This window comes from Argopecten irradians, chromosome 2 (genome assembly GCF_041381155.1).
Source record: "Argopecten irradians isolate NY chromosome 2, Ai_NY, whole genome shotgun sequence".
Classification (NCBI taxonomy): Eukaryota; Metazoa; Mollusca; class Bivalvia; order Pectinida; family Pectinidae; genus Argopecten; species Argopecten irradians.
This window is the reverse complement of record NC_091135.1, coordinates 268,653-289,467: the sequence shown is the minus strand read 5'-3', so window position 1 is coordinate 289,467 and position 20,815 is coordinate 268,653. Positions and strand designations below refer to the sequence as shown.

At 37.7% G+C, this 20,815-nt stretch overlaps 1 protein-coding gene and 1 long non-coding RNA gene across 2 annotated transcripts in view; one reads left to right on the top strand and one right to left on the bottom strand.

Annotated features, from left to right (window-relative positions):
• Positions 1–438: 438 nt before the first annotated feature.
• Positions 439–10,902, bottom strand: LOC138313904 (uncharacterized). The gene is made up of 3 exons (XR_011207288.1): positions 10,622–10,902; positions 5,834–5,938; positions 439–1,042 (listed from the first exon to the last, which is right to left on the bottom strand). It is a non-coding gene; the product is annotated as an uncharacterized lncRNA (long non-coding RNA).
• Positions 10,903–10,945: 43 nt separating this feature from the next.
• Positions 10,946–20,815, top strand: part of LOC138313029 (nucleolar MIF4G domain-containing protein 1-like) — a 94,146-nt gene continuing 84,276 nt past the window's right edge. Inside the window, exons 1-4 of the mRNA XM_069253693.1 lie at positions 10,946–11,311; positions 15,012–15,143; positions 19,377–19,518; positions 20,591–20,689. Coding sequence (XP_069109794.1) covers positions 11,102–11,311; positions 15,012–15,143; positions 19,377–19,518; positions 20,591–20,689 — 583 coding nt within the window. The 5' untranslated portion in view covers positions 10,946–11,101. The remainder of the gene's footprint in view (positions 11,312–15,011; positions 15,144–19,376; positions 19,519–20,590; positions 20,690–20,815) is intronic.

The following is a 20,815-nucleotide window of genomic DNA, read 5'->3' as shown; positions in this document are numbered from 1 at the left end:
CCTGTTTTTGAGAGAAAAAGTATCATTCGGCAGCGGTGGAACATCTTTTAGTCATAAGAAAGTCAATAAGAATTATTATGTATGATAAAAAAATATCATTACACAGATGTCTAGGCCATTTGGTTATTGACACAATTTTTTTAGCATTTTTGACCCAGGTGTGACCTTTAATGAAGGTCCAGGTCATTCAACTTAACAATTCTGAAAACCCTTCATCACTGCATGCTATAAAGGCCTAATATCAGGACTCTAGGGCTCCTACTTTAGGAGAAAATTGTTTAAAGGGAAAAGTTGACGGCAGACTGCCAGCCAGACGACAAATAAAACACCACAACATAAGCTCACTTGCCATCTGAGCGATGAGCTAAACATAAATATATAATAGAAAAAATCAAGCCATGTATGAGTTTTAAGGGGTTACATAAGATTCACATTGACATAAATTCCATTTCTTTTGCTTCTCGTACATAGAGTTTGCTCTCTAGTTTTTTGATAAGTGCACTTGTGATATCCTTTGATCTATCAGATGCCATAATAGTCATCAACGGTTTGAAATATGGTGGAATATCATCAGGTATGACATCATCAGCACGAACTAGAACTAAAGTGTCTTCCTTCTCCTCTTCGGTTAATTGTTGGTAAAGAAACATCTCCTGCATATATTTATACAATTCATCCATATGTGAATTCTTCGATACATACAGAAATATAAAGGTAAATCTGGATGAGGCATCCTTTAGTCCAGTAAATATTGATGACCCAGGAAGAACTTGATTGTGTATCAAAGATGCTTTCACAGCAACTCCATTCTGACTAGGTCCACTACGCATCACTAGTGTTTTTAGAAAATTACAATATCTATCAGCAGCCTCAAAGTCATCTTCATAATATGTCATCAAAACATCCCCAAATTCTGGAGAAGGTCCCATGGCTCCTGGATTTATCAACTTAATGGATTGGCTTTTACGTTTGTAGTAATCACGCTTGTTTGGTGAAAATATTTGGTCAATAAAGCTATAGGTCGATCCACTATAAGAGTTTCCTGTAAAAAGTATACAAAATGCAATTATAAACTACAATTTTAGTCCCAAATGTTATTATGCAATAGCTTTAATGACCATTAATTCTACAGTAAATACCGTCACTCGCTGAACAATTTTAAACAAATGTAGATGAATATAAAATATATATCAAAATACCAAAATGACGTTGCTAAAGTAGGATTTACCATCGATTAGTCTCACTGTCTGGTGATAATTGTGACCACGTATTTTGACGCAGTTTTTGTGATGACACAATCACCGGAAGGTGTTGCTAATCAATGGTAAATCGTACTTTACCCCTGTCACTTTGGAATCTCAACAATTGAACTAATTTAAAGATTGATCCAAAAACTAATGGGTTAATGGCCATTTTACAAAATCTGTATGTTTATGTAATGACCTGGTTACCATGGCAGCTAAAAATTTGGCAAAAGAAAATTTGCATGAACACATGGTTCTCAACATTGCTGCGAAAGGAGTATCTACAGATGTACAGAAAGAAAAGCTGATTCCAGTAACCCCCTAATTATAATTCTGTGTGTGTGGGGAGGGGGAGGCCAGGGGTGTTATACAATACAGACAGAATCTAACTATTATATAGGGGGAGGCCAGTGTTGTAATACACTACAGACATACTATTATATCCTGTTCAGGGGTGTAATATCACTACAGAAATACTATTATGTCATGTGTACAGACATACTATTTTATTATATGGTTGTTTGTTTTGCTCGCTCCTGAATGGCTGAAATTACACTTTCCTCCTTGATACAACACGATATCCACCAGAAAATTCCATACTATGTATTGTGAGGTCATCCCAGGTTGATATAAGATTCCAAAAACCCCAGGTTGTACCCAAATATAGAAATCTTGCATTGTGACATCATGTAACATCGTGATGTCATGTAAAATGACGTCACAATCACTTCATGGGTTGATATAAGATTCCAATGGGCCCAGGTCGTACCCAAAAATAGCGTAAAGGGAATTTCCTGACGTCAAAAATCTATTGTAACGTCATCATGCATTCAGCGAGATGTGGCGGAGAGCAGCAGCAGATTTACTGGAATCAACATGGCGCTGCACATATCTGTGTGTACATTTTTGTCAGATTTGTCAAATAACAAGTAAAATGTATTACGTGATGTTTTCTCAATTTTATTTATATTATTGATAGCTTTCATTTTTCTCTTCAAAATTATTCAAAAGGACTACTCAATACCGGGGGCAGGAGTCCCCCCATATCATAAAGAGGAGATATATGTATATATGTACATGTAATCAAAAGGTTTACATTATGTTAATTCCATATAATTAATTTTTTTCTTTGTTTTCATACCAAATCTGGCTTTCTGATTGGCCAATATTTTTTTTGCATACCACTATGAAAAAAAATCTGAGAATGGCGCAAAATCCCGATGTTATCGTGACGTCATGATAGAGACATTGACGTTGCGTATTGATTCGGAAAAAAGAATCCCTTGAAAATTAAACCACTATAATGTTACATTTAAACATACTTCATTTTATCAAATAGAGTATAAAATTAATTATAAGTATTGATGTCACTATTTTTTATTTTAAAGGGTTATGAAAAAAAAATTGTTTGCAAACTTTTGTGAGAATCCCTTACGCGGATTCACACAGTTTGCAAACGATTTTTTTTTCATACCCGGATAAAATTTTAAACAAGAGGCCCAGAGGGCCTGTATCGCTCACCTGGTTTGTAATGTCAAGCCATATTCTGAATACAGGTTCATTGTTTCTTTTCTGTAGGAATTTGAATATTTACCTCTATTTCCCCTATTGGACCCCGCCCCTCCTGCCCCCGGGGGGTCAGAGCCAAAATTTATACAAGTTCTATTCCCCTTCACCCAAGGATGTTTGCAGCCAAATTTGGTTACAATCCATGCGGAACTCTAGGACAAGTAGCGATTTATAGGATTTACCTCTATTTCCCCTATTGGACCCCGCCCCTCCTGCCCCCGGGGGGTCAGAGCAAAAATTTATACAAGTTCTGTTCCCCTTCACCCAAGGATGTTTGTGGCCAAATTTGGTTACAATCCATGTAGAACTCTAGGACAAGTAGCGATTTATAGGATTTACCTCTATTTCCCCTATTGGGCCCCGCCCCTCCTGCCCCCGGGGGGTCAGAGCCAAAATTTATACAAGTTCTGTTCCCCTTCCCCATAGGATGTTTGTGGCCAAATTTGGTTACAATCCATGTAGAACTCTAGGACAAGTAGCGATTTATAGGATTTACCTCTATTTCCCCTATTGGGCCCCGCCCCTCCTGCCCCAGGGGGGTCAGAGCCAAAATTTATACAAGTTCTGTTCCCCTTCCCCCAAGGATGTTTATGGCCAAATTTGGTTACAATCCATGCAGAACTCTAGGACAAGTAGCGATTTATAGGATTTACCTCTATTTCCCCTATTGGGCCCCGCCCCTCCTGCCCCTGGGGGGTCAGAGCCAAAATTTATACAAGTTCTGTTCCCCTTCACCCAAGGATGTTTATGGCCAAATTTGGTTACAATCCATGCAGAACTCTATGACAAGTAGCGATTTATAGGATTTACCTCTATTACCCCTATTGGGCCCCGCCCCTCCTGCCCCTGGGGGGTCAGAGCCAAAATTTATACAAGCTCTGTTCCCCTTCACCCAAGGATGTTTATGGCCAAATTTGGTCACAATCCATGCGGAACTCTATGACTAGTAGCGATTTAAGTTAAATGTTGGCGGACGGACGGACGACGGACGCCGTGCCATGACATAAGCTCACCAGCCCTTTGGGCCAGGTGAGCTAAAAAAGTGACATCAATGCTTAAACAAGAGGCCCAGAGGGCCTGTATCACTCACCTGGTTTGTAATGCCAAGTAATGTTCTAAATACAGGTTCATTGCTTCTTTTCTGAAGGAATTCGAATATTTACCTCAAATTCCCCTACTGGGCCCTACCCATCTTGCCCCCGTGGGGTCAGAGCCAACATTTATAGAAGTTCTGTTCCCCTTCCTCCATGGATGTTTGTGGCCAAATTTGGCCACAATCTATGCAGAACTCTAGGACAAGTAGCGATTTATAAGATTTACCTCTATTTCCCCTATTGGGCCCATCCCTCCTGCCCCCGGGGGGTCAGAGCCAACATTTATAGAAGTTCTGTTCCCCTTCCCCCATGGATATTTGTGGCCAAATTTGGCCACAATCTATGCAGAACTCTAGGACAAGTAGCGATTTATAAGATTTACCTCTATTTCCCCTATTAGGCTCCGCCCCTCCTGCCCCCGTGGGGTCAGAGCCAACATTTATAGAAGTTCTGTTCCCCTTCCTCCATGGATGTTTGTGGCCAAATTTGGCCACAATCTATGCAGAACTCTAGGACAAGTAGCGATTTATAAGATTTACCTCTATTTCCCCTATTGGGCCCATCCCTCCTGCCCCCGGGGGGTCAGAGCCAATATTTATACAAGTTCTGTTCCCCTTCCCCCAAGCCTTCCCCCAAGGATGTTTATGGCCAAATTTGGTTACAATCCATGCAGAACTCTAGGACAAGTAGCGATTTATAGGATTTACCTCTATTTCCCCTATTGGGCCCCGCCCCTCCTGCCCCCGTGGGGTCAGAGCCAACATTTATAGAAGTTCTGTTCCCCTTCCTCCATGGATGTTTGTGGCCAAATTTGGCCACAATCTATGCAGAACTCTAGGACAAGTAGCGATTTATAGGATTTACCTCTATTTCCCCTATTAGGCCCCGCCCCTCCTGCCCCCGGAGGGTCAGAGCCAAAATTTATACAAGTTCTGTTCCCCTTCCCCCAAGGATGTTTATGGCCAAATTTGGTTACATTCCATGCAGAACTCTAGGACAAGTAGCGATTTATAGGATTTACCTCTATTTCCCCCTATTGGGCCCTGCCCCTCCTCCCCCAGGGGAGTCAGAGCCAAACTTTATACAAATTCTGTTCCCCTTCCCCAAAGATGTTTGTGGCCAAATTTGGTTACAATCCATGCAGAACTCTAGGACAAGTAGCGATTTATAGGATTTACCTCTATTTCCCCTATTGGGCCCCGCCCCTCCTGCCCCCGGGGGGTCAGAGCCAAACTTTATACAAGTTCTGTTCCCCTTCCCCCAAGGATGTTTGTAGCCAAATTTGGTTACATTCCATGCAGAACTCTAGGACAAGTAGCGATTTATAGGATTTACCTCTATTTCCCCTATTGGGCCCCGCCCCTCCTGCCCCCGGGGGGTCAGAGCCAAACTTTATACAAGTTCTGTTCCCCTTCCCCCAAGGATGTTTGTGGCCAAATTTGGTTAAAATCCATGTAGAACTCTAGGACAAGTAGCGATTTATAGGATTTACCTCTATTTCCCCTATTGGGCCCCGCCCCTCCTGCCCCCGGGGGGTCAGAGCCAAACTTTATACAAGTTCTGTTCCCCTTCCCCCAAGGATGTTTGTGGCCAAATTTGGTTACAATCCATGCAGAACTCTATGACTAGTAGCGATTTAAAGGAAATGTTGACGGACGGACGACGGACGACGGACGGACGGACGGACGACAGATGACGGACGCCGCGCCATGACATAAGCTCACCGGCCCTTCGGGCCAGGTGAGCTAAAAATAAAACAGATATCAACCTGTTTTCAGGTGGACACTGTGATTTATCAACCCTCGAAAGTGATATAACCCTTGGTCTTCAGCTTCAGGTAATATCACCTCCTCGAGTTAATAAAACACTGTATCCACCAGAAAACAGGTCGATGTTTGTATAATATCATGTTCAGATTATACTTACTGTGTTGATCTTCGGATTCATATACACTCAATGGTGCAGCATCCAGCGACAAATCCAGATCCATCATCATCTAACTGTATGCAGTCAAGACTGGCTTTTGTACATCTATATTAGAACTATGGATTTTAATAATGGTAATTCATTAATAGAAACAGAATTCATGTAAATGCGAGTACTTTCTTTATGTTGACTGGTATTTTGCTTCAGGTATTTTGAGATTGTATGTACTTATATTGTGCTCAAGAAACTTTTTATGTGTTATATGGAAATTAAAGGTAGGTGGCCTTTTAGGAATTATTATTTTATGTTGTTAACTGATGTGTAAACTGCCCTTTTAGACAGATATTTAATGATGCATCGCATGCTGAAATATCTGTCTTTTAAATTAAATGTTCCAATAAAATAAACCTTTGTGTTTTTTAATGTTATATGCTTGATGTAATACTGGAACAGCTGGCTTCAATTTGGCAGGAAATGTTGTTGCTAATTTCAGAAAGTAAACAAAATATAGTTCTTATCGTCTGTGGTCTAGCTGTGTCATCTTAGAAAAATATTAATTGTTATCAAAGTTTAGCATTTTATTACTAACGCGCAGTATTTAAGATATTGATGGGTAATATAATACAACCTGTGTTCTGAAAATTAAATCTAGTTTATTTTACATTTTGTAATTAAATTGTTCAGGATTTCAAATTCTTCCATGCTTAAAATAGGATTGTCATCCTCGCCTCTCTGTCTTCTATATGTAATCTTGAACAAGAAACAATATGTGGGAATGTCTGGAAGTTCAGAATTTTTATTAAAAATTTTAGAAATACTCTTGGATCCATTAATTGTTCCATATTTTCCATTTAAGGCCCACTACCTTTCTGAAACGACTTTTATTTTTTAAATGGCAATGTAAAACAAGATTGATAATTTTGTAGAGTCGCAAAAGTTATTAGCTTACCGTTACTACTACACTTATCCTCACCTTCTGAATAATTTGATCAAAATAAATCAAATGTTATGTTTTATAACACGAGTCGTCTTCTGTCTCTCGCTGTCGTCCTTATTACCGAACGTTAGTTGACTATCGATGATCAATACACCAGATGGCAAAACAGTGAAATGGACCTAGATGTAGATTACACAGAAGATCTTGCATTCATTTGGTGTTGTAAAGTCATCTAAGGCCATCGATATACAAAATGTATATGTTATCTGATGTTAGTATTGTTTTGAAGAAAATTTTGATTTTTGTTTCGGAAAGGTTGTGGCCATGGGCCTTTAATAAAGAAAGAATTAGTTTCATAAAATGACAATAAGATTTCATACAAAATAGACAAAGTAATTATTTTTCTTATAAAGTACTTACATTAAGATACACATGAGTTCTTAAAGATTTAATCCATGCATATATTTACATATGCCCCTATATAGTCAATATGGGAGCTGGGGAGTTGCGTTCAAATTCAAATTAGCGTAATATATAAGCAATCAAAGAAATCAAAGAATATTATAAATATAGTGACTGACCGAAGGGATCATCCAGACAACTGCTCATCGCCATTGTAATTATAATTATAGTTTAACTGTTTGTTCGGCAGTGTTCATTGTTTATATGTTTTTGTGAACATTCATGAACATCCTTAATATATATAATGTCATTTTTGTTCTTTTTGTGTCCTAGCTAGCTGACAAAGGGGTAGATATTGCCTCAAAAATTGGACAGTATTTTGTCTACACTGTTTGAATTACTTCTTAGCCCATATTTGCTACTTCAAGCACTGGTAAGCCTAAAAATTTAACTGGTAAAATTAGTAATATAAGAAAAATTTGGTAAAAATTACGACTTTCCGGTTGTTTTACCAATAGTTAAGTTATTTTACGTATTGTAAAGTTAAATTACCAATTTTCCAGTTAAATTACCAATTTTCCAGTTAAATTACCAATTTTTCGGAGGCTTCACCGGGAGGTACTTGTAAAGACTCTCGCTGTGAGACCATGCCTCGCTGGCACAGCAAATTTATCTGTGTCCGGCCGGCTAACTGGTCGGTCAACGTCCCAATATACTTATTGTGGGCATTGTGGGTAATTTGTGTTACTGTCACAACAGTTTTAGTAACGTAACCTACAGTTCTCGTTTCAGATGTAGGACCAAAGAAGATCACAGAAACTACCAAATTAACATCGTGATGCATAACTGTTGAAGAGATGAACAGAATTTATTTTGAAACTTTTAAATTATACAACATACACTGTCAGTCTCTTGTTCATTTTTTACGAACAGCTGGTTGATTGTAAAAATACTTGCTAAAGTTTTTAATTCTATTTCAGAGAAACGAAACATCGTGATGCATGACTGTTGAAGAGATGAAGAGGATTGATTTTTAAATAAATCAAATCATTATCTAGCGAAGAAGTGTTGTATTTAGAGGAATTAACAATGAAATCACATATTGTTTTGTTTTCTTTAGTCACCGTAACTTAAAACTGATTTTCCAAAACATCAGCGGTCCGCCGTACTCCGTGCACATTTCAATGTCTAGAGATACTACACATGAATAGTTATCAGAAATATTTGAAAAGATTAGAATCTAGTCACTTTAAATCGTCACAATATGTATTTAGTATGTTTGACTTTGAGATCATTAAACAATTAATCGGATAGCAGATACGTTGGCTTGCAATAATCGCATTGTGAGTAATATAAATTAACTCACTACGATACCAGAACAAGCCATGGCTAGAAATATATAACAATACGATTGAAAATATCACTAACCTTGCAGAACCTTTTAGATTGTTAATTATGTAGTAATTAATTGTAGGACATTAAGTAATTTCTATCTTATACAGACATATGTTTATAAGGATTCAGTTTTATATGGAAAAACCGTTGATATTAGTTTAAATTCCTTAATTAACCCAAAAATATACATATATCATACATCTTATAGCCAATGTAAGGTGAACAAGAACAGTGCTTAATTTTTAAACATGAATGGAAAAAACCGCTCTGGCCCTAGACCAGATATCTATCTGTCACAATGTCTAAGTCTGGTGTCAGTATCCCGGGCTATGACTGTAGATGACATGTACATTGTATGTTTATATACCTGTTCTCGCCAAGAGCCACAGTTCCTGGTGAGTATACTTTCATTATCAGATATGATGCACCTCATTATACTGTGTTATGTTTCATGTGTGGCATATTGCACGAGGTTTTACAACGTTAACAATAACAAAGGAAAATCAGTTGTGGCCCAACGCTCGCGACGTACATTATTTATCCAAAACCCCGAGTAACAAATCCTTCTCACTTATAATTATAAATCCTTGCTATAAGTACACGTCAATCTTATCTGTTAGAGCTACATGTAGGCTATTTATGTTATTGCATTTTCCCTTCCGCCTTCGTTTGACATATAAATATCGGAAGGCGCATCAAAAAATTAAGGCTTTGGAAATGAGAGTCGACAGTCAGCAAAATAATGTCCGATAAAAAAATGTCTGACCAGTCGACTCTCATGTTATATGAGTATAATGCACTGTACAATATACAGTGTCATGGCTTAAGTCTTTCACATTTTTATGATGCGTCGTCGGTCAATACCCGGAAGTAATTACAGTTTTTTTCCTTGTGATTCAAAAATTGGTACTAGAATCGGAACTCTTTTGTGTTGTGCAAGATGTAGTGCTGGGGTTATCTCCCATATCTGTCAAATTTGCGTGGGGCTATTTTTAGATTTATAGCAGACATCAACAATCATGAAGGATGGCTCGCCGGGAATTGACATTGGCTGAAAAGGAACAAGTGGTACGATTGAAAGAAGACGGAAGAAAAGTTGTAGACATTGCGAAAATTGTATAAATTCTACCATCAGTAAGTTTATAAAGAATTTCAAAGAAAGAGAAAGTGTTGAAAGTAAGCGGCGAAGCGGACGGCCCAGATTAACAAGTGAACAGGGGGATCAACAACTTTTTTCGCCTAGTAAAACATGATCGTGGGCAAACATTGACAGATTTATCTACACAATTTAACTCATTTACTCCTGTTTAAATTTCAAAACGTACTGTACAGAGAAGATTACATTTTGAGGGTTATTCTAGGCGGTCTGTATGTAAGACTTTGACGATATCGGCAGTTTAAAGGAAAAAACCAGTTGAGTGGTGCCGTGGACATAAAAATTGGACAATTTCTGAAAATTGGAACACTTTAATATTCTCTGATGAGACACAAGTAATTTTAGGTACTGATCAAAGAGTGTTGATGTGTGGAGAAAAGCCGACGAGAAATGGCGTCCCGAGTGTTTAGGGATCAGGACTCTAAGTCACAGTAGTTCCCAAGTGTCCGTGCCGTTTTGGGGGGGGTGTTTGTGCCTCGGGAGTAGGTGTGCGGAGACCAATAGAAGGATACAACTTATCTTCAAAAATGTTGTTTGTCGTCAGGTTTTCCATAGCTATAAATATATAGCTATATATCGCTATAATAGTGTAACAGGAGAAGAGAAAATGTAGCGGCCAGACCGGGATTCGAACCCGGGACCCTCAGAACACTAGCCGAGTGCTCTAACCGACTGAGCTACCTGGTCACCGATGATCGACTCAGTCCAATACCGCTACACTAGCAATAAATTTACATGTGCCAAACCTGAAATTTCAGGTACATTTGAAGGTGTGTTTCATGTTTTTTTTTAAGTTGGAATTATTCATAATCACAAGACGACGCGACGTCATAAAAATGTGAAAGACTTTTGGCACGTCACTTTATATATGAATGTCATCACCTTGTTCTATACACACCTGTTAGCCCAGTCAGCATGTCCTGGTCATGAGTTCTTGTTCGTTGATGCAGTATGCAATCCACCTGTTTCAAAGGAAGGAGTATCCGTTCTTAATGAAGTCGTAGGTTTACATCCGGTTTTAGTCATACTAACTACAGCCCATTCCGTATATTACTCCACGGTTGAGCCCAAAATCCGATACCGCCAGGCTACTTTTGAGGAATAAGAAAGGAAATAACCAAAATTCGTGTTCGGGGTTTAGAGTTCGGCTCTAGCCACCTCATTTAGCCACCACGCATTTTTTACCTTTTAACTAACATAGCTCCTTGTCAACGCTTGCAGTAGGCATACTTGATGTGGTATCGTGTCGGTAGCATTCGGTAATTAGTGATGCCTAAATGGAAGAGTTATTCCCCTTCGTAGAAATCTTTTCAGTAATGGCTGCGCCCAGGTCTGCCCACGAGTGAATTACTTATTTGGCGTTCACGCGTGTACAATCATGGGTCTGAAAGGGAAAACATTTAGGAAGGATCCTCAGAATTTGAGACGTTTTAGATCAGAAATAACCGAATTAGTTGGGGACGAAACAAAGCGATCGGACAGGCATGGCTATTTACAAGGGAAAAAAGTGAAGGGACGAAAACAAAAACGAAAGGAGATGAAACAACTAAAAAAGGCCAGGAAACTAGCCTTTAATCAACACCAACCTGTAAGATTTAAACTATTTCACTGTTTTCATCGCTAAAAATGCTTTAAATCTCGGCTTTTGTAGCTTTTATTAACTTAAGGCCGTTTTCGATTATGCCATTTGATAGCTACTGTTGTAGCGGAAAATATATCACCTTCTGACTGACTTTTCCGCTACTGCAAGGTCCTTCTTTGGTGTGGGAAACCAAATCAGGTACGACCGACCATCGATTATGTCTTGTCAAAACATATTCCGATCAAACACGGCTTTGACACATACCTGGATGTTAGTAGGGGCATGGATCAATCTAGCTCTGATTTATTACCGTTTATGGGTAAATTTCCCCTCAAGGAATGAATTCCCCTCTGGCCTAAAATTCCCCTGAAGAGTTAAAAATTCCCCATTTGAAGCTAAAAAATGACCGTTTTTGTAACACAATTTCCCCTGTGACTTATTTTTCATGAATTTTTGTAGACTTTTGTTTGCAATTTTTTTTCATATCTATCATACAGCTACTGCATATTTTATGATAAACTCAAATTTTTCATTATTGAGCTAAAAATCTTGCTTTACTAAATCTTAAAACAAAATTAGTTGTTTTAAAGTATTTTTTCCTCAAAATGAATATAATTTTGGACAAAAATAAGAAGATTCAAATTCCCTTATATTTCACCAAACTTTTCCCCTATTCTGAAAAAGGGTAGTTTCCCCCAAAACAAGGCTCGAATTTTACATTTTTTGTCACTTGCTAAAAATAGCAAGTGCCCTAAATTTTTACTTGCTAAAATATATTTTTACTTATAATTAATATCCATGTTCAAATTACAGTTTTGTTATATATAAAATCCTTTATTTTTGCATGATGATGTGAGGTGTATAAGTACATAATGTATATCAACAACATTATTGTAAGAACTGAGTCCCCATATTTTCCATTAAAACAATTTTTCACAATCATTATGTCATTTTTACAGTTGTCCCTGATAAAAACCACTTGCTAAAATAAGCAAGTGCATATTTTTTCCACTTGCTATTCTGGTATATCTACTTGCAAAAAGCAAGTAAAACAGCCTGAAATTTGAGCCCTGCAAAACTTTGATTGAGGTGATGTTATTCTAGCTGTAGATGTAGATTTTTTCAACTTTATCGCCATTATTTAATCAGATAGATGTATTTGAATCTAATGTTGACAATTTCTCTGCTAAAATTGACAGACATTTTGTAAACTACTGCCGCGCATGCGCCAACCTCCGGGAACATAACTTGTGAGGCCCATATAATATGTATACATGTAAATGTATTTTGGCGATGTGTTAATTTATCAGGACTATCATCTTAAAAATGAAATTGAATAGTAAAATCACTACAATGAATACACAATGTTTAAATTTCTACAAGCATTCTGAGAAAAGAAATTGGTGTGAAGGAATTTTGTAAAATTAAGAGACGAAATTAATAGGCCAAATAAACGAAAATAAAATAAATGAAAAAATACCTACAAAATGATTTATAATATCAGATTTCTTCTCATCACTTTTGTCACTTTTATCTTGTCTGTTTCTAATTTCTTGATTATTGCATGAGCAATACTATTTTTATTTTACTTTGATTGACGTTTTCATTTAGCATTTAATGGAAAATTTTTGCATCTTTTTTATATCAGAAACTTTATTCATGATTATTTGAATTAATCTCATGTATTTCTATATCCATAAATGAAAATACCAGGCACATACACATATATTTCTTCCGTCGATACACTAGCTACATTTTATATTAATGATATACTACATCAACTTACTTTACAGTGTTAATGTGTGTTGATGAAAACGTCAAGATTAGTTTCCAATCATCTTCATCAATCATAATTTAATTTGACATCCAAAAAAATCACCAACAATATTCAAGCCAAGATTAAACGTTATAATTGATTTGGTTTATTAAGTTCAATGTTGTAAGGCTGTGGAGTTTTGAAAAAATAGATTTAACACATGAATACACATTCCAAATAAAAACCAATCCAACAACATTGGCATTAAAAAAATACAGATGCTAGTGATGAATTTTTAAACAAGTTATGGTTTTTGTTTTTCAATTTTTACTTTTTTTTTATTTAAAAAAAAACTTTGATAAGAATATTAACAATATATAAAAAATAATTCTTTTCATTCTTATCATGTTCTTTTCTTTAATTTCTGTTTATAAACGCAGAATTGTCTGTCTATCCATTGCATGTTTCATGGACATTTGTAGGCATACAAGGCATAATGGAAATATTATTTAACCGATATGGGCCTCACAGGTAATGTTCCCCGAGGATACGTGGCGGTAGTTTACAAAATGTCAGTCGATTTTTCGCGGAAATTGTCAACATTAGATTCAAATACATCTATCTGATTAAATAATTCCCGACAGGACGACCATCTGTCAGAAATCTTCCGTCCGTCGTTCAGAGCTACGTCATCGCAGCTACACATCAGAGTAACCAGAAGGATTGAGTGCATTTGACTCTGAAATTCAATATTGGTTACATGATTACTGTATATAATACTATTATGTGGTTTTTTTTTTTGTTTTTTTTTTAGGTCATCTGACCGGAAGGGTCAGGATGACCTATTGCGCCGTCCCCCATCCGCTGTGCTTAAACTTTTCATTCAAACGACTTCTACTCAAGAACCAGAAGGCCTTGGGTACTGATATTGGGCCTGTAGCATGCTGGGATGAAGGGCTACCAAGTTTGTTCAAATGAATGTCCTTGACCTTCATTCAAGGTCACTGGGGTCAAATAGGCTAAACTCTTTAAACGACTTCTTCTCAAGAATCAGAAGGCCTAGGGTACTGATATTGAGCCTGTAGCATGCTGGGATGAAGGGCTACCATGTTTGTTCAAATGAATGACCTTAACCTTCATTCAAGGTCACAGGGGTCAAATAGGCTAAACTCTTTAAACGACTTCTTGTGAATAACTAAGAGGCCTAGAGACCTGATATTGAGCCTGTGGCATGCTGGTATGAAGACCTACCAAGTTGATTCAAATGAATGACCTTGACCTTCATTCAAGGTCACATGGGTCAAATTGGTTAAAATCTTTAACTGCCTGTAGCATGCTGGAATGAATGGCTACTATTTTTTTATCTTCAAATTCAAATGAATGACCTTGCAATTGACTAATAATCAACATCACAGGGCTACCTTCATCAAAATGAATTGGGTCAAGGTGTCAGCAGCTGCTGTTTGTAATTATCACCAGAGCAAGATAACGAGGGTGGGTTTAATCTATACTATTTCAGACAATGGAACAAAAATATGATCATGAAAAACACTTTACTTTTTATTATTAGAGATATAGATTGTTGACAGCAGGTTATAAGACGTAAAATAACATTTAAGGTCAGCGTATATTTTTATGTGCCATTTTAACATCCAAAAGGGACTGGACAGAGTAGAAGCTGTTAAACTGCAGTGTACAGGAGATTTGGTTTTAGTTGGAGTTACAGAGAGAGCCAGAGGGGCAGAGAACTACAGAATGTAGGGGACAAGGGATCCTCGATGGGGAATTAATCAGAACATCGTTACAGGCAGACCATGCATGGAGAGAAACTAGAAGTGGAAGAGAATTGGAATTTTGTGTAATGAACAAGAAGTAGTTTATCATGTACAACAGCTATTCTGTGATTACTTGATTCCTACACATCTTTCATGACTTATTTAACTGTTATAGATGCCTACATTGGAAACAAATGCAAAAAAGGAAAATGCTGTGGATAAAAATAAGAAGCAGAAAGAAATTAAGGACAAACTAAAACAGAGAAAGAAAAGAGCAAAAGAAAAAAAGAAAGAAGAAAAACAAAAGGTATATCTAATAATAACTTCAGGTAGTTCCATACTTTTTGGATTTTTCTAAGAGGTCTTATTTTCTTGGATTTTTCATGCAAATTTCAAATCTGAATAGAAAAATAGGTGTTCTCGAACTACTTTTTAGCCCACCATCATCAGATGGTGGGCTATTCAAATCGCCTTTCGTAGATGGTCCGTGGTCTGTCTGTCCGTCTTTCCGTCTGTCCTTCTTACGTTAACAATTCTTGTTACTGCTATTTCTCAGAAAGTACCAAAGAGATCTGTCTCAAATTTCTCATGCAGGTTCCCCAAGGGCCCTAGTTGTGCTTATTGTATAGATTTTGGTTGTTGAAGTTTGTTACTGCTATTTCTCAAAAAGAACTGAAGGGATCTCTCTCAAAATCCATATGTTGGTTACCCTTGGGCCCTAGTTGTGAATAATGTATTTTGGGACAGATCAGTGAACAAGATGGCCGACAGCTGGCCGCCACTTTTGATTTTAATGGTTGAAGTTTGTTACAGCTATTTCTCAGAAAGTACTGAAGGGGATTGTTCTCAAATTTCATAATGTACGTTCCTATTGGGCCCAATTTGTGAAGATTGTATTTCGGGACCGTTTGGTCTTCAAGATGGCCGACAGGCTACCATTATGAATTTTGATAGCTGATGTTTGTTACCACTATTATTCAGAAAGTTCTTGAGGGATCTCTCAAATTTCATATGTAGGTTCTCCTTGGGCCCTAGTTGTGCATATTGCATTGTGGGACTGATTGATCAACAAGATGGCTGATTTGCCGCCATCTTGGATTTTGATTGTTAAAGTTTGAAAAGCAGAGAAATTGTCAGACATTGATTAATCTTTGGAGGGCGTCAAGATCCATCTGGGATCTCTTTTTACAAATGTTAACTAATTTTCATTATTTCCCAGCTGTTTCAGTACCTAATTATCGTGTTTTGCCATATATTTCCCCATAAAAATCAATGAATAGGCAAAAAAGGAAATAAAAACCCATGATAACTTCACAACATTTGTATATGATATTCCCAATGTAATATACATTTTTAGCCCACCATCATCAGATGGTGGGCTATTTAAATCGCCCTGCGTTTGTGGTCCGTCGTCCGCCGTCCGTCGTCCGTCCGTAAACAATGCTTGTTATCACTATTTCATAAAAACTGCTGCAGGGATTTTGTTCAAACTTCACATGGAGGGTCCCCTTGGTCCATGTTTGTGCCATACAGATTTTGACGCTGATCGAAAAAAAAAGATGGCCGCCAGGCAGCCATCTTTGATTTTGGCAGTTGAAGTTTGTTATCGATGTTTCTTGAGAACTACTGAAGGGATTTTGTTCAAACTTAAAATGGAGGTTACCCTTGGTCCCTAGTTGTGCCATACAGATATTGAGGCTGATTGGAAAAACAAGATGGCCGCCAGGCAGCCATCTTTGATTTTGGCAGTTGAAGTTTGTTATCAATATTGCTTGAGAACTACTGAAGGGATTTTGTTCAAACTTCACATGGAGGTTACCCTTGGTCCCAATTTGTGCCATACAGATTTTGAGGCTGATCGGAAAAACAAGATGGCCGGCGGCCATCTTGGATTTTGGCAGTTGAAGTCTGTTATCGATATTTCTTAAGAACTACTGAAGGAATTTTGTTCAAACTTCACATGGAGGTTACTCTTGGTCCCTATTTGTGCCATACAGATTTTGAGGCTGATAGGAAAAACAAGATGGCAGCAAGGCGGCCATCTTGGATTTTGATAGTTAAGGTTTGATATCCCCATTTCTCAAAAAGGGATCTTTCTCAAATTTAATATGTAGGTTCCCCTAGGGCCCTTGTTGTGCATATTGCATTTTTGGACCAATCGGTGAACAAGATGGCCGCCAGGCCGCCATCTTGGATTTCGATAGTTAAAGTTTGTTATATGGCTATTTCTCAGATAGTACTAAAGGGATCTGTCTCAAATTTCATATGTAGGTTCCCCTAGGGACCTAGTTGTGCATATTGCATTTTGGGACCGATCGGTTAACAAGATGGCCGCCAGGCAGCCATCTTGGATTTTGTTATTCAAAGTTTGTTATCTCTATTTCTCAGAAAGTACTGAAGGGATCTGTCTCAAAATTCATATGTAGGTTCCCCTAGGGCCCTAGTTGTGCATATTGTGATTTGGGACCGATCGGTCAACAAAATTGCTGCCAGGCAGCCATCTTGGATTTTTATATTCGAAGTTTGTTATCGCTATTTCTCAGAAAGTATTGAATGGATCTTTCTCAAATTTCACATGTAGGTTCCCCTAGGGCCCTAGTTGTGCATATTGTGATTTGGGACCGATTGATCAACAAGATGGCCGCCAAGGAGTCATCTTGGATTTTGATAGTTTGAAGTTTGTTATCCCTATTTCTCAAAAGGTACTGAAGCGATCTGTCTCAAATTTTATATGTAGTATGTTTGAAAAAGTTTAAAAAGTAGAGAAAAGATCCATCTTTCCTTTGTCAGATATAGATCATTCTTTGGTGGGCGCCAAGATCCCTCTGGGAGCTCTTGTTTAAATATCATATAAAACCTTAGGGTCCTCGATCAATTTTTCACAATTTTATAAGCTTGAACTTTGTAACTCATGGTTTTCAAAAGTATGACCCTAGCTTAAGTATGGACCTACCTTAAGTACGGACCTACCTTAAGTACGGACCTACCTTAAGTTCGGACCTACCTTAAGTATGGACCTACCTGAAGTTCAGACCTACCTTAAGTATGGACCTACCTGAAGTACGGACCTACCTTAAGTACGAACCTACCTTAAGTTCGGACCTATCTTAAGTATGGACCTACCTGAAGTTCGGACCTACCTTAAGTATGGACCTACCTGAAGTACGGACCTACCTTAAGTACGGACCTACCTTAAGTACGGACCTACCTTAAGTATGGACCTACCTGAAGTACGGACCTACCTTAAGTACGAACCTACCTTAAGTACGGACCTACCTTAAGTACAGACCTATCTTAAGTATGGACCTACCTTATGTACAGACCTACCATACTTAAGGTAGGTCCATACTTAAGGTAGGTCTGTATTTAAGGTAGGTCCGTACTTAAGGTAGGTCTGTACTTAAGGTAGGTCTGTACTTAAGGTAGGTCTGTACTTAAGGTAGGTCCGTACTTAAGGTAAGGTAGGTCTGTACTTAAGGTAGGTCTGTACTTAAGGTAGGTCTGTATGACCTTAGTACCCTACATTTAAGTACCTTTATATACGGACCTACCTTAGTCCTTAAGTACGGACCTACAGACCTACCTTAAGTACGGACCTACAGACCTACCTTAAGTACAGACCTACCTTAAGTACACACCTACCTTAAGTATGGACCTACCTTAAGTATGGACCTACCTTAAGTACACACCTACCTTAAGTACGGACCTACCTTAAGTACAGACCTACCTTAAGTACGCACCTACCTTAAGTATGGACCTACCTTAAGTATGGACCTACCTTAAGTACGCACCTACCTTAAGTATGGACCTACCTTAAGTATGGACCTACCTTAAGTACGCACCTACCTTAAGTACGCACCTACCTTAAGTATGGACCTACATGTACCTTCAGTATGGATCCACCTTAAGTACAGACCTACCTTAAGTACGGACCTGTATGGACCTACCTAAAGTATGGACCTACCTTAAGTATGGACCTACATGTACCTTCAGTATGGATCTACCTTAAGTACAGACCTACCTTCAGTATGGACCTACCTTAAGTACGGACCTACAGACCTACCTTAAGTACAGACCTACCTTAAGTACGGACCTACCTTAAGTACGCACCTACCTTAAGTATGGACCTACCTTAAGTATGGACCTACCTTAAGTACAGACCTACCTTAAGTACGGACCTACCTTAAGTACGGACCTACCTTAAGTATGGACCTACATGTACCTTCAGTATGGATCTACCTTAAGTACAGACCTACCTTAAGTACGGATCTACCTTAAGTACGGACCTACCTTAAGTATGGACCTACATGTACCTTCAGTATGGATCTACCTTAAGTACAGACCTACCTTAAGGATGTACTTACCTTAATGAAGGATTTATACTTGCTGTAAAACTGTTGACCAACCACAACTTATTTTCGTGTTGACATAATTTTATGTTTTTATGCCAACAACATTTTCATGGCAATTTAATTATTTATGGGAAAATAATTAAGTGTAAATGACAAATATTTCAATGACTTATCGTTTTTATTGATAGATAGAGGAGATTCGGAAGAAGAATATGGAGCAGGAGATAAGACACGAGGAGAAGATGTTAAAACAGTTAGAGAAACAGCTGCACTTAAACAAACGGAAAAGAAAGACCCTCCCTCAGTCATTTCTGTCTGATGGATTAGACTGTATCCTAGGACTGAATTAAAGCAAAGTTGCAACGATCAGCTGTCACTTTCACAAAATTAATAAATTGGCTATTAATTCCTAAACTATTGTATAAAAAGTATTCTTTGCAAGGTACTGATCAATGTTCAATGGTATTTGGTGTCACCTATGTCAGCATTGGTGTCGGTGGCATCCGGAAAATGTTTCCGTGCAATAACTTTAATATCTATTGTCCGATTTCAACCACATTTGGTGTATTGCTTTATATCAATGAGATCTCGGATGGGGCCGATACTGGTTAAGATTTGCCAATATTTGCATGAGTTACGGGACTTTAAAATCGTCAAAACAGATAAATCCATGGTTTCTGCTCGATAACTTTTGTATTGATTATCGGATTTCAACCAAATTATGTATATTGTTTTATGTCAATGAGATCTCGGATGGGTTTGATGCTGGTCAAAATCTGTCAATATTTGCAAGAGTTATGGGACTTGAAAATCGTCATAACATATAATTCCTTGGCTTCAGCTCTATGTTACTGTTTTCTAAGTTTTTACCAAGAGAATTTGATGATCTTGCATGTGGGCATCAAATCGCTGTGCAGGCAACACATCCACTTCCGTGGAATTCTTGTCTTCGGGTACTTTGACTTGATTCCATCTCCTAAACTTGGCAAGTCCTTTAAAGACTTCAGCTGTTAATAATCAAACTATAAATCAACCAAATAAATATAGCTAGCCTCTTCCTACTCCTGATGCCAGGCGCGGACTTATAGTCAGAAATGAAGTTTTTCTCCTTATTCAACTTATTCAACATGATTATGGGAAAAAAATTGCTTAGTTCAGTTTGTTTTTTTGTTTTTTTTTTAACTTAGACTGTTTTGAGAAATTGGAGCCTGGACTATCAATGATTTTAACTAACATGTGTCAAGGTAGATAAATGCAAATATAATTTGCTTAATTTCTTTGAAATTGTTATTGAATCAAACTGTTATGATGCAATATGATTTATAATTTGATATTAATTCATTTTAAAAAAGTTTCCAAAAGAATACATATACTTATTAATTTTAACTTAACTTGCTACCAGATATTCTGGATGCAATAGATGAAGACAAATTGAAAGAAGATTTCAAGGGCGATATGGACTCTGACCTTGACAATGACCAAGATGTTATGGAAAATGCAGGTAAGATATTGGCTGGTAGTCTGCAACAATAATTCTGAATCTTATACATAGGGATTGAATGTATTTTTCTAATTTTCATAGCGGCTATGAATAGCAGAAGCTATCTACATATCCTGTGGAATGCAT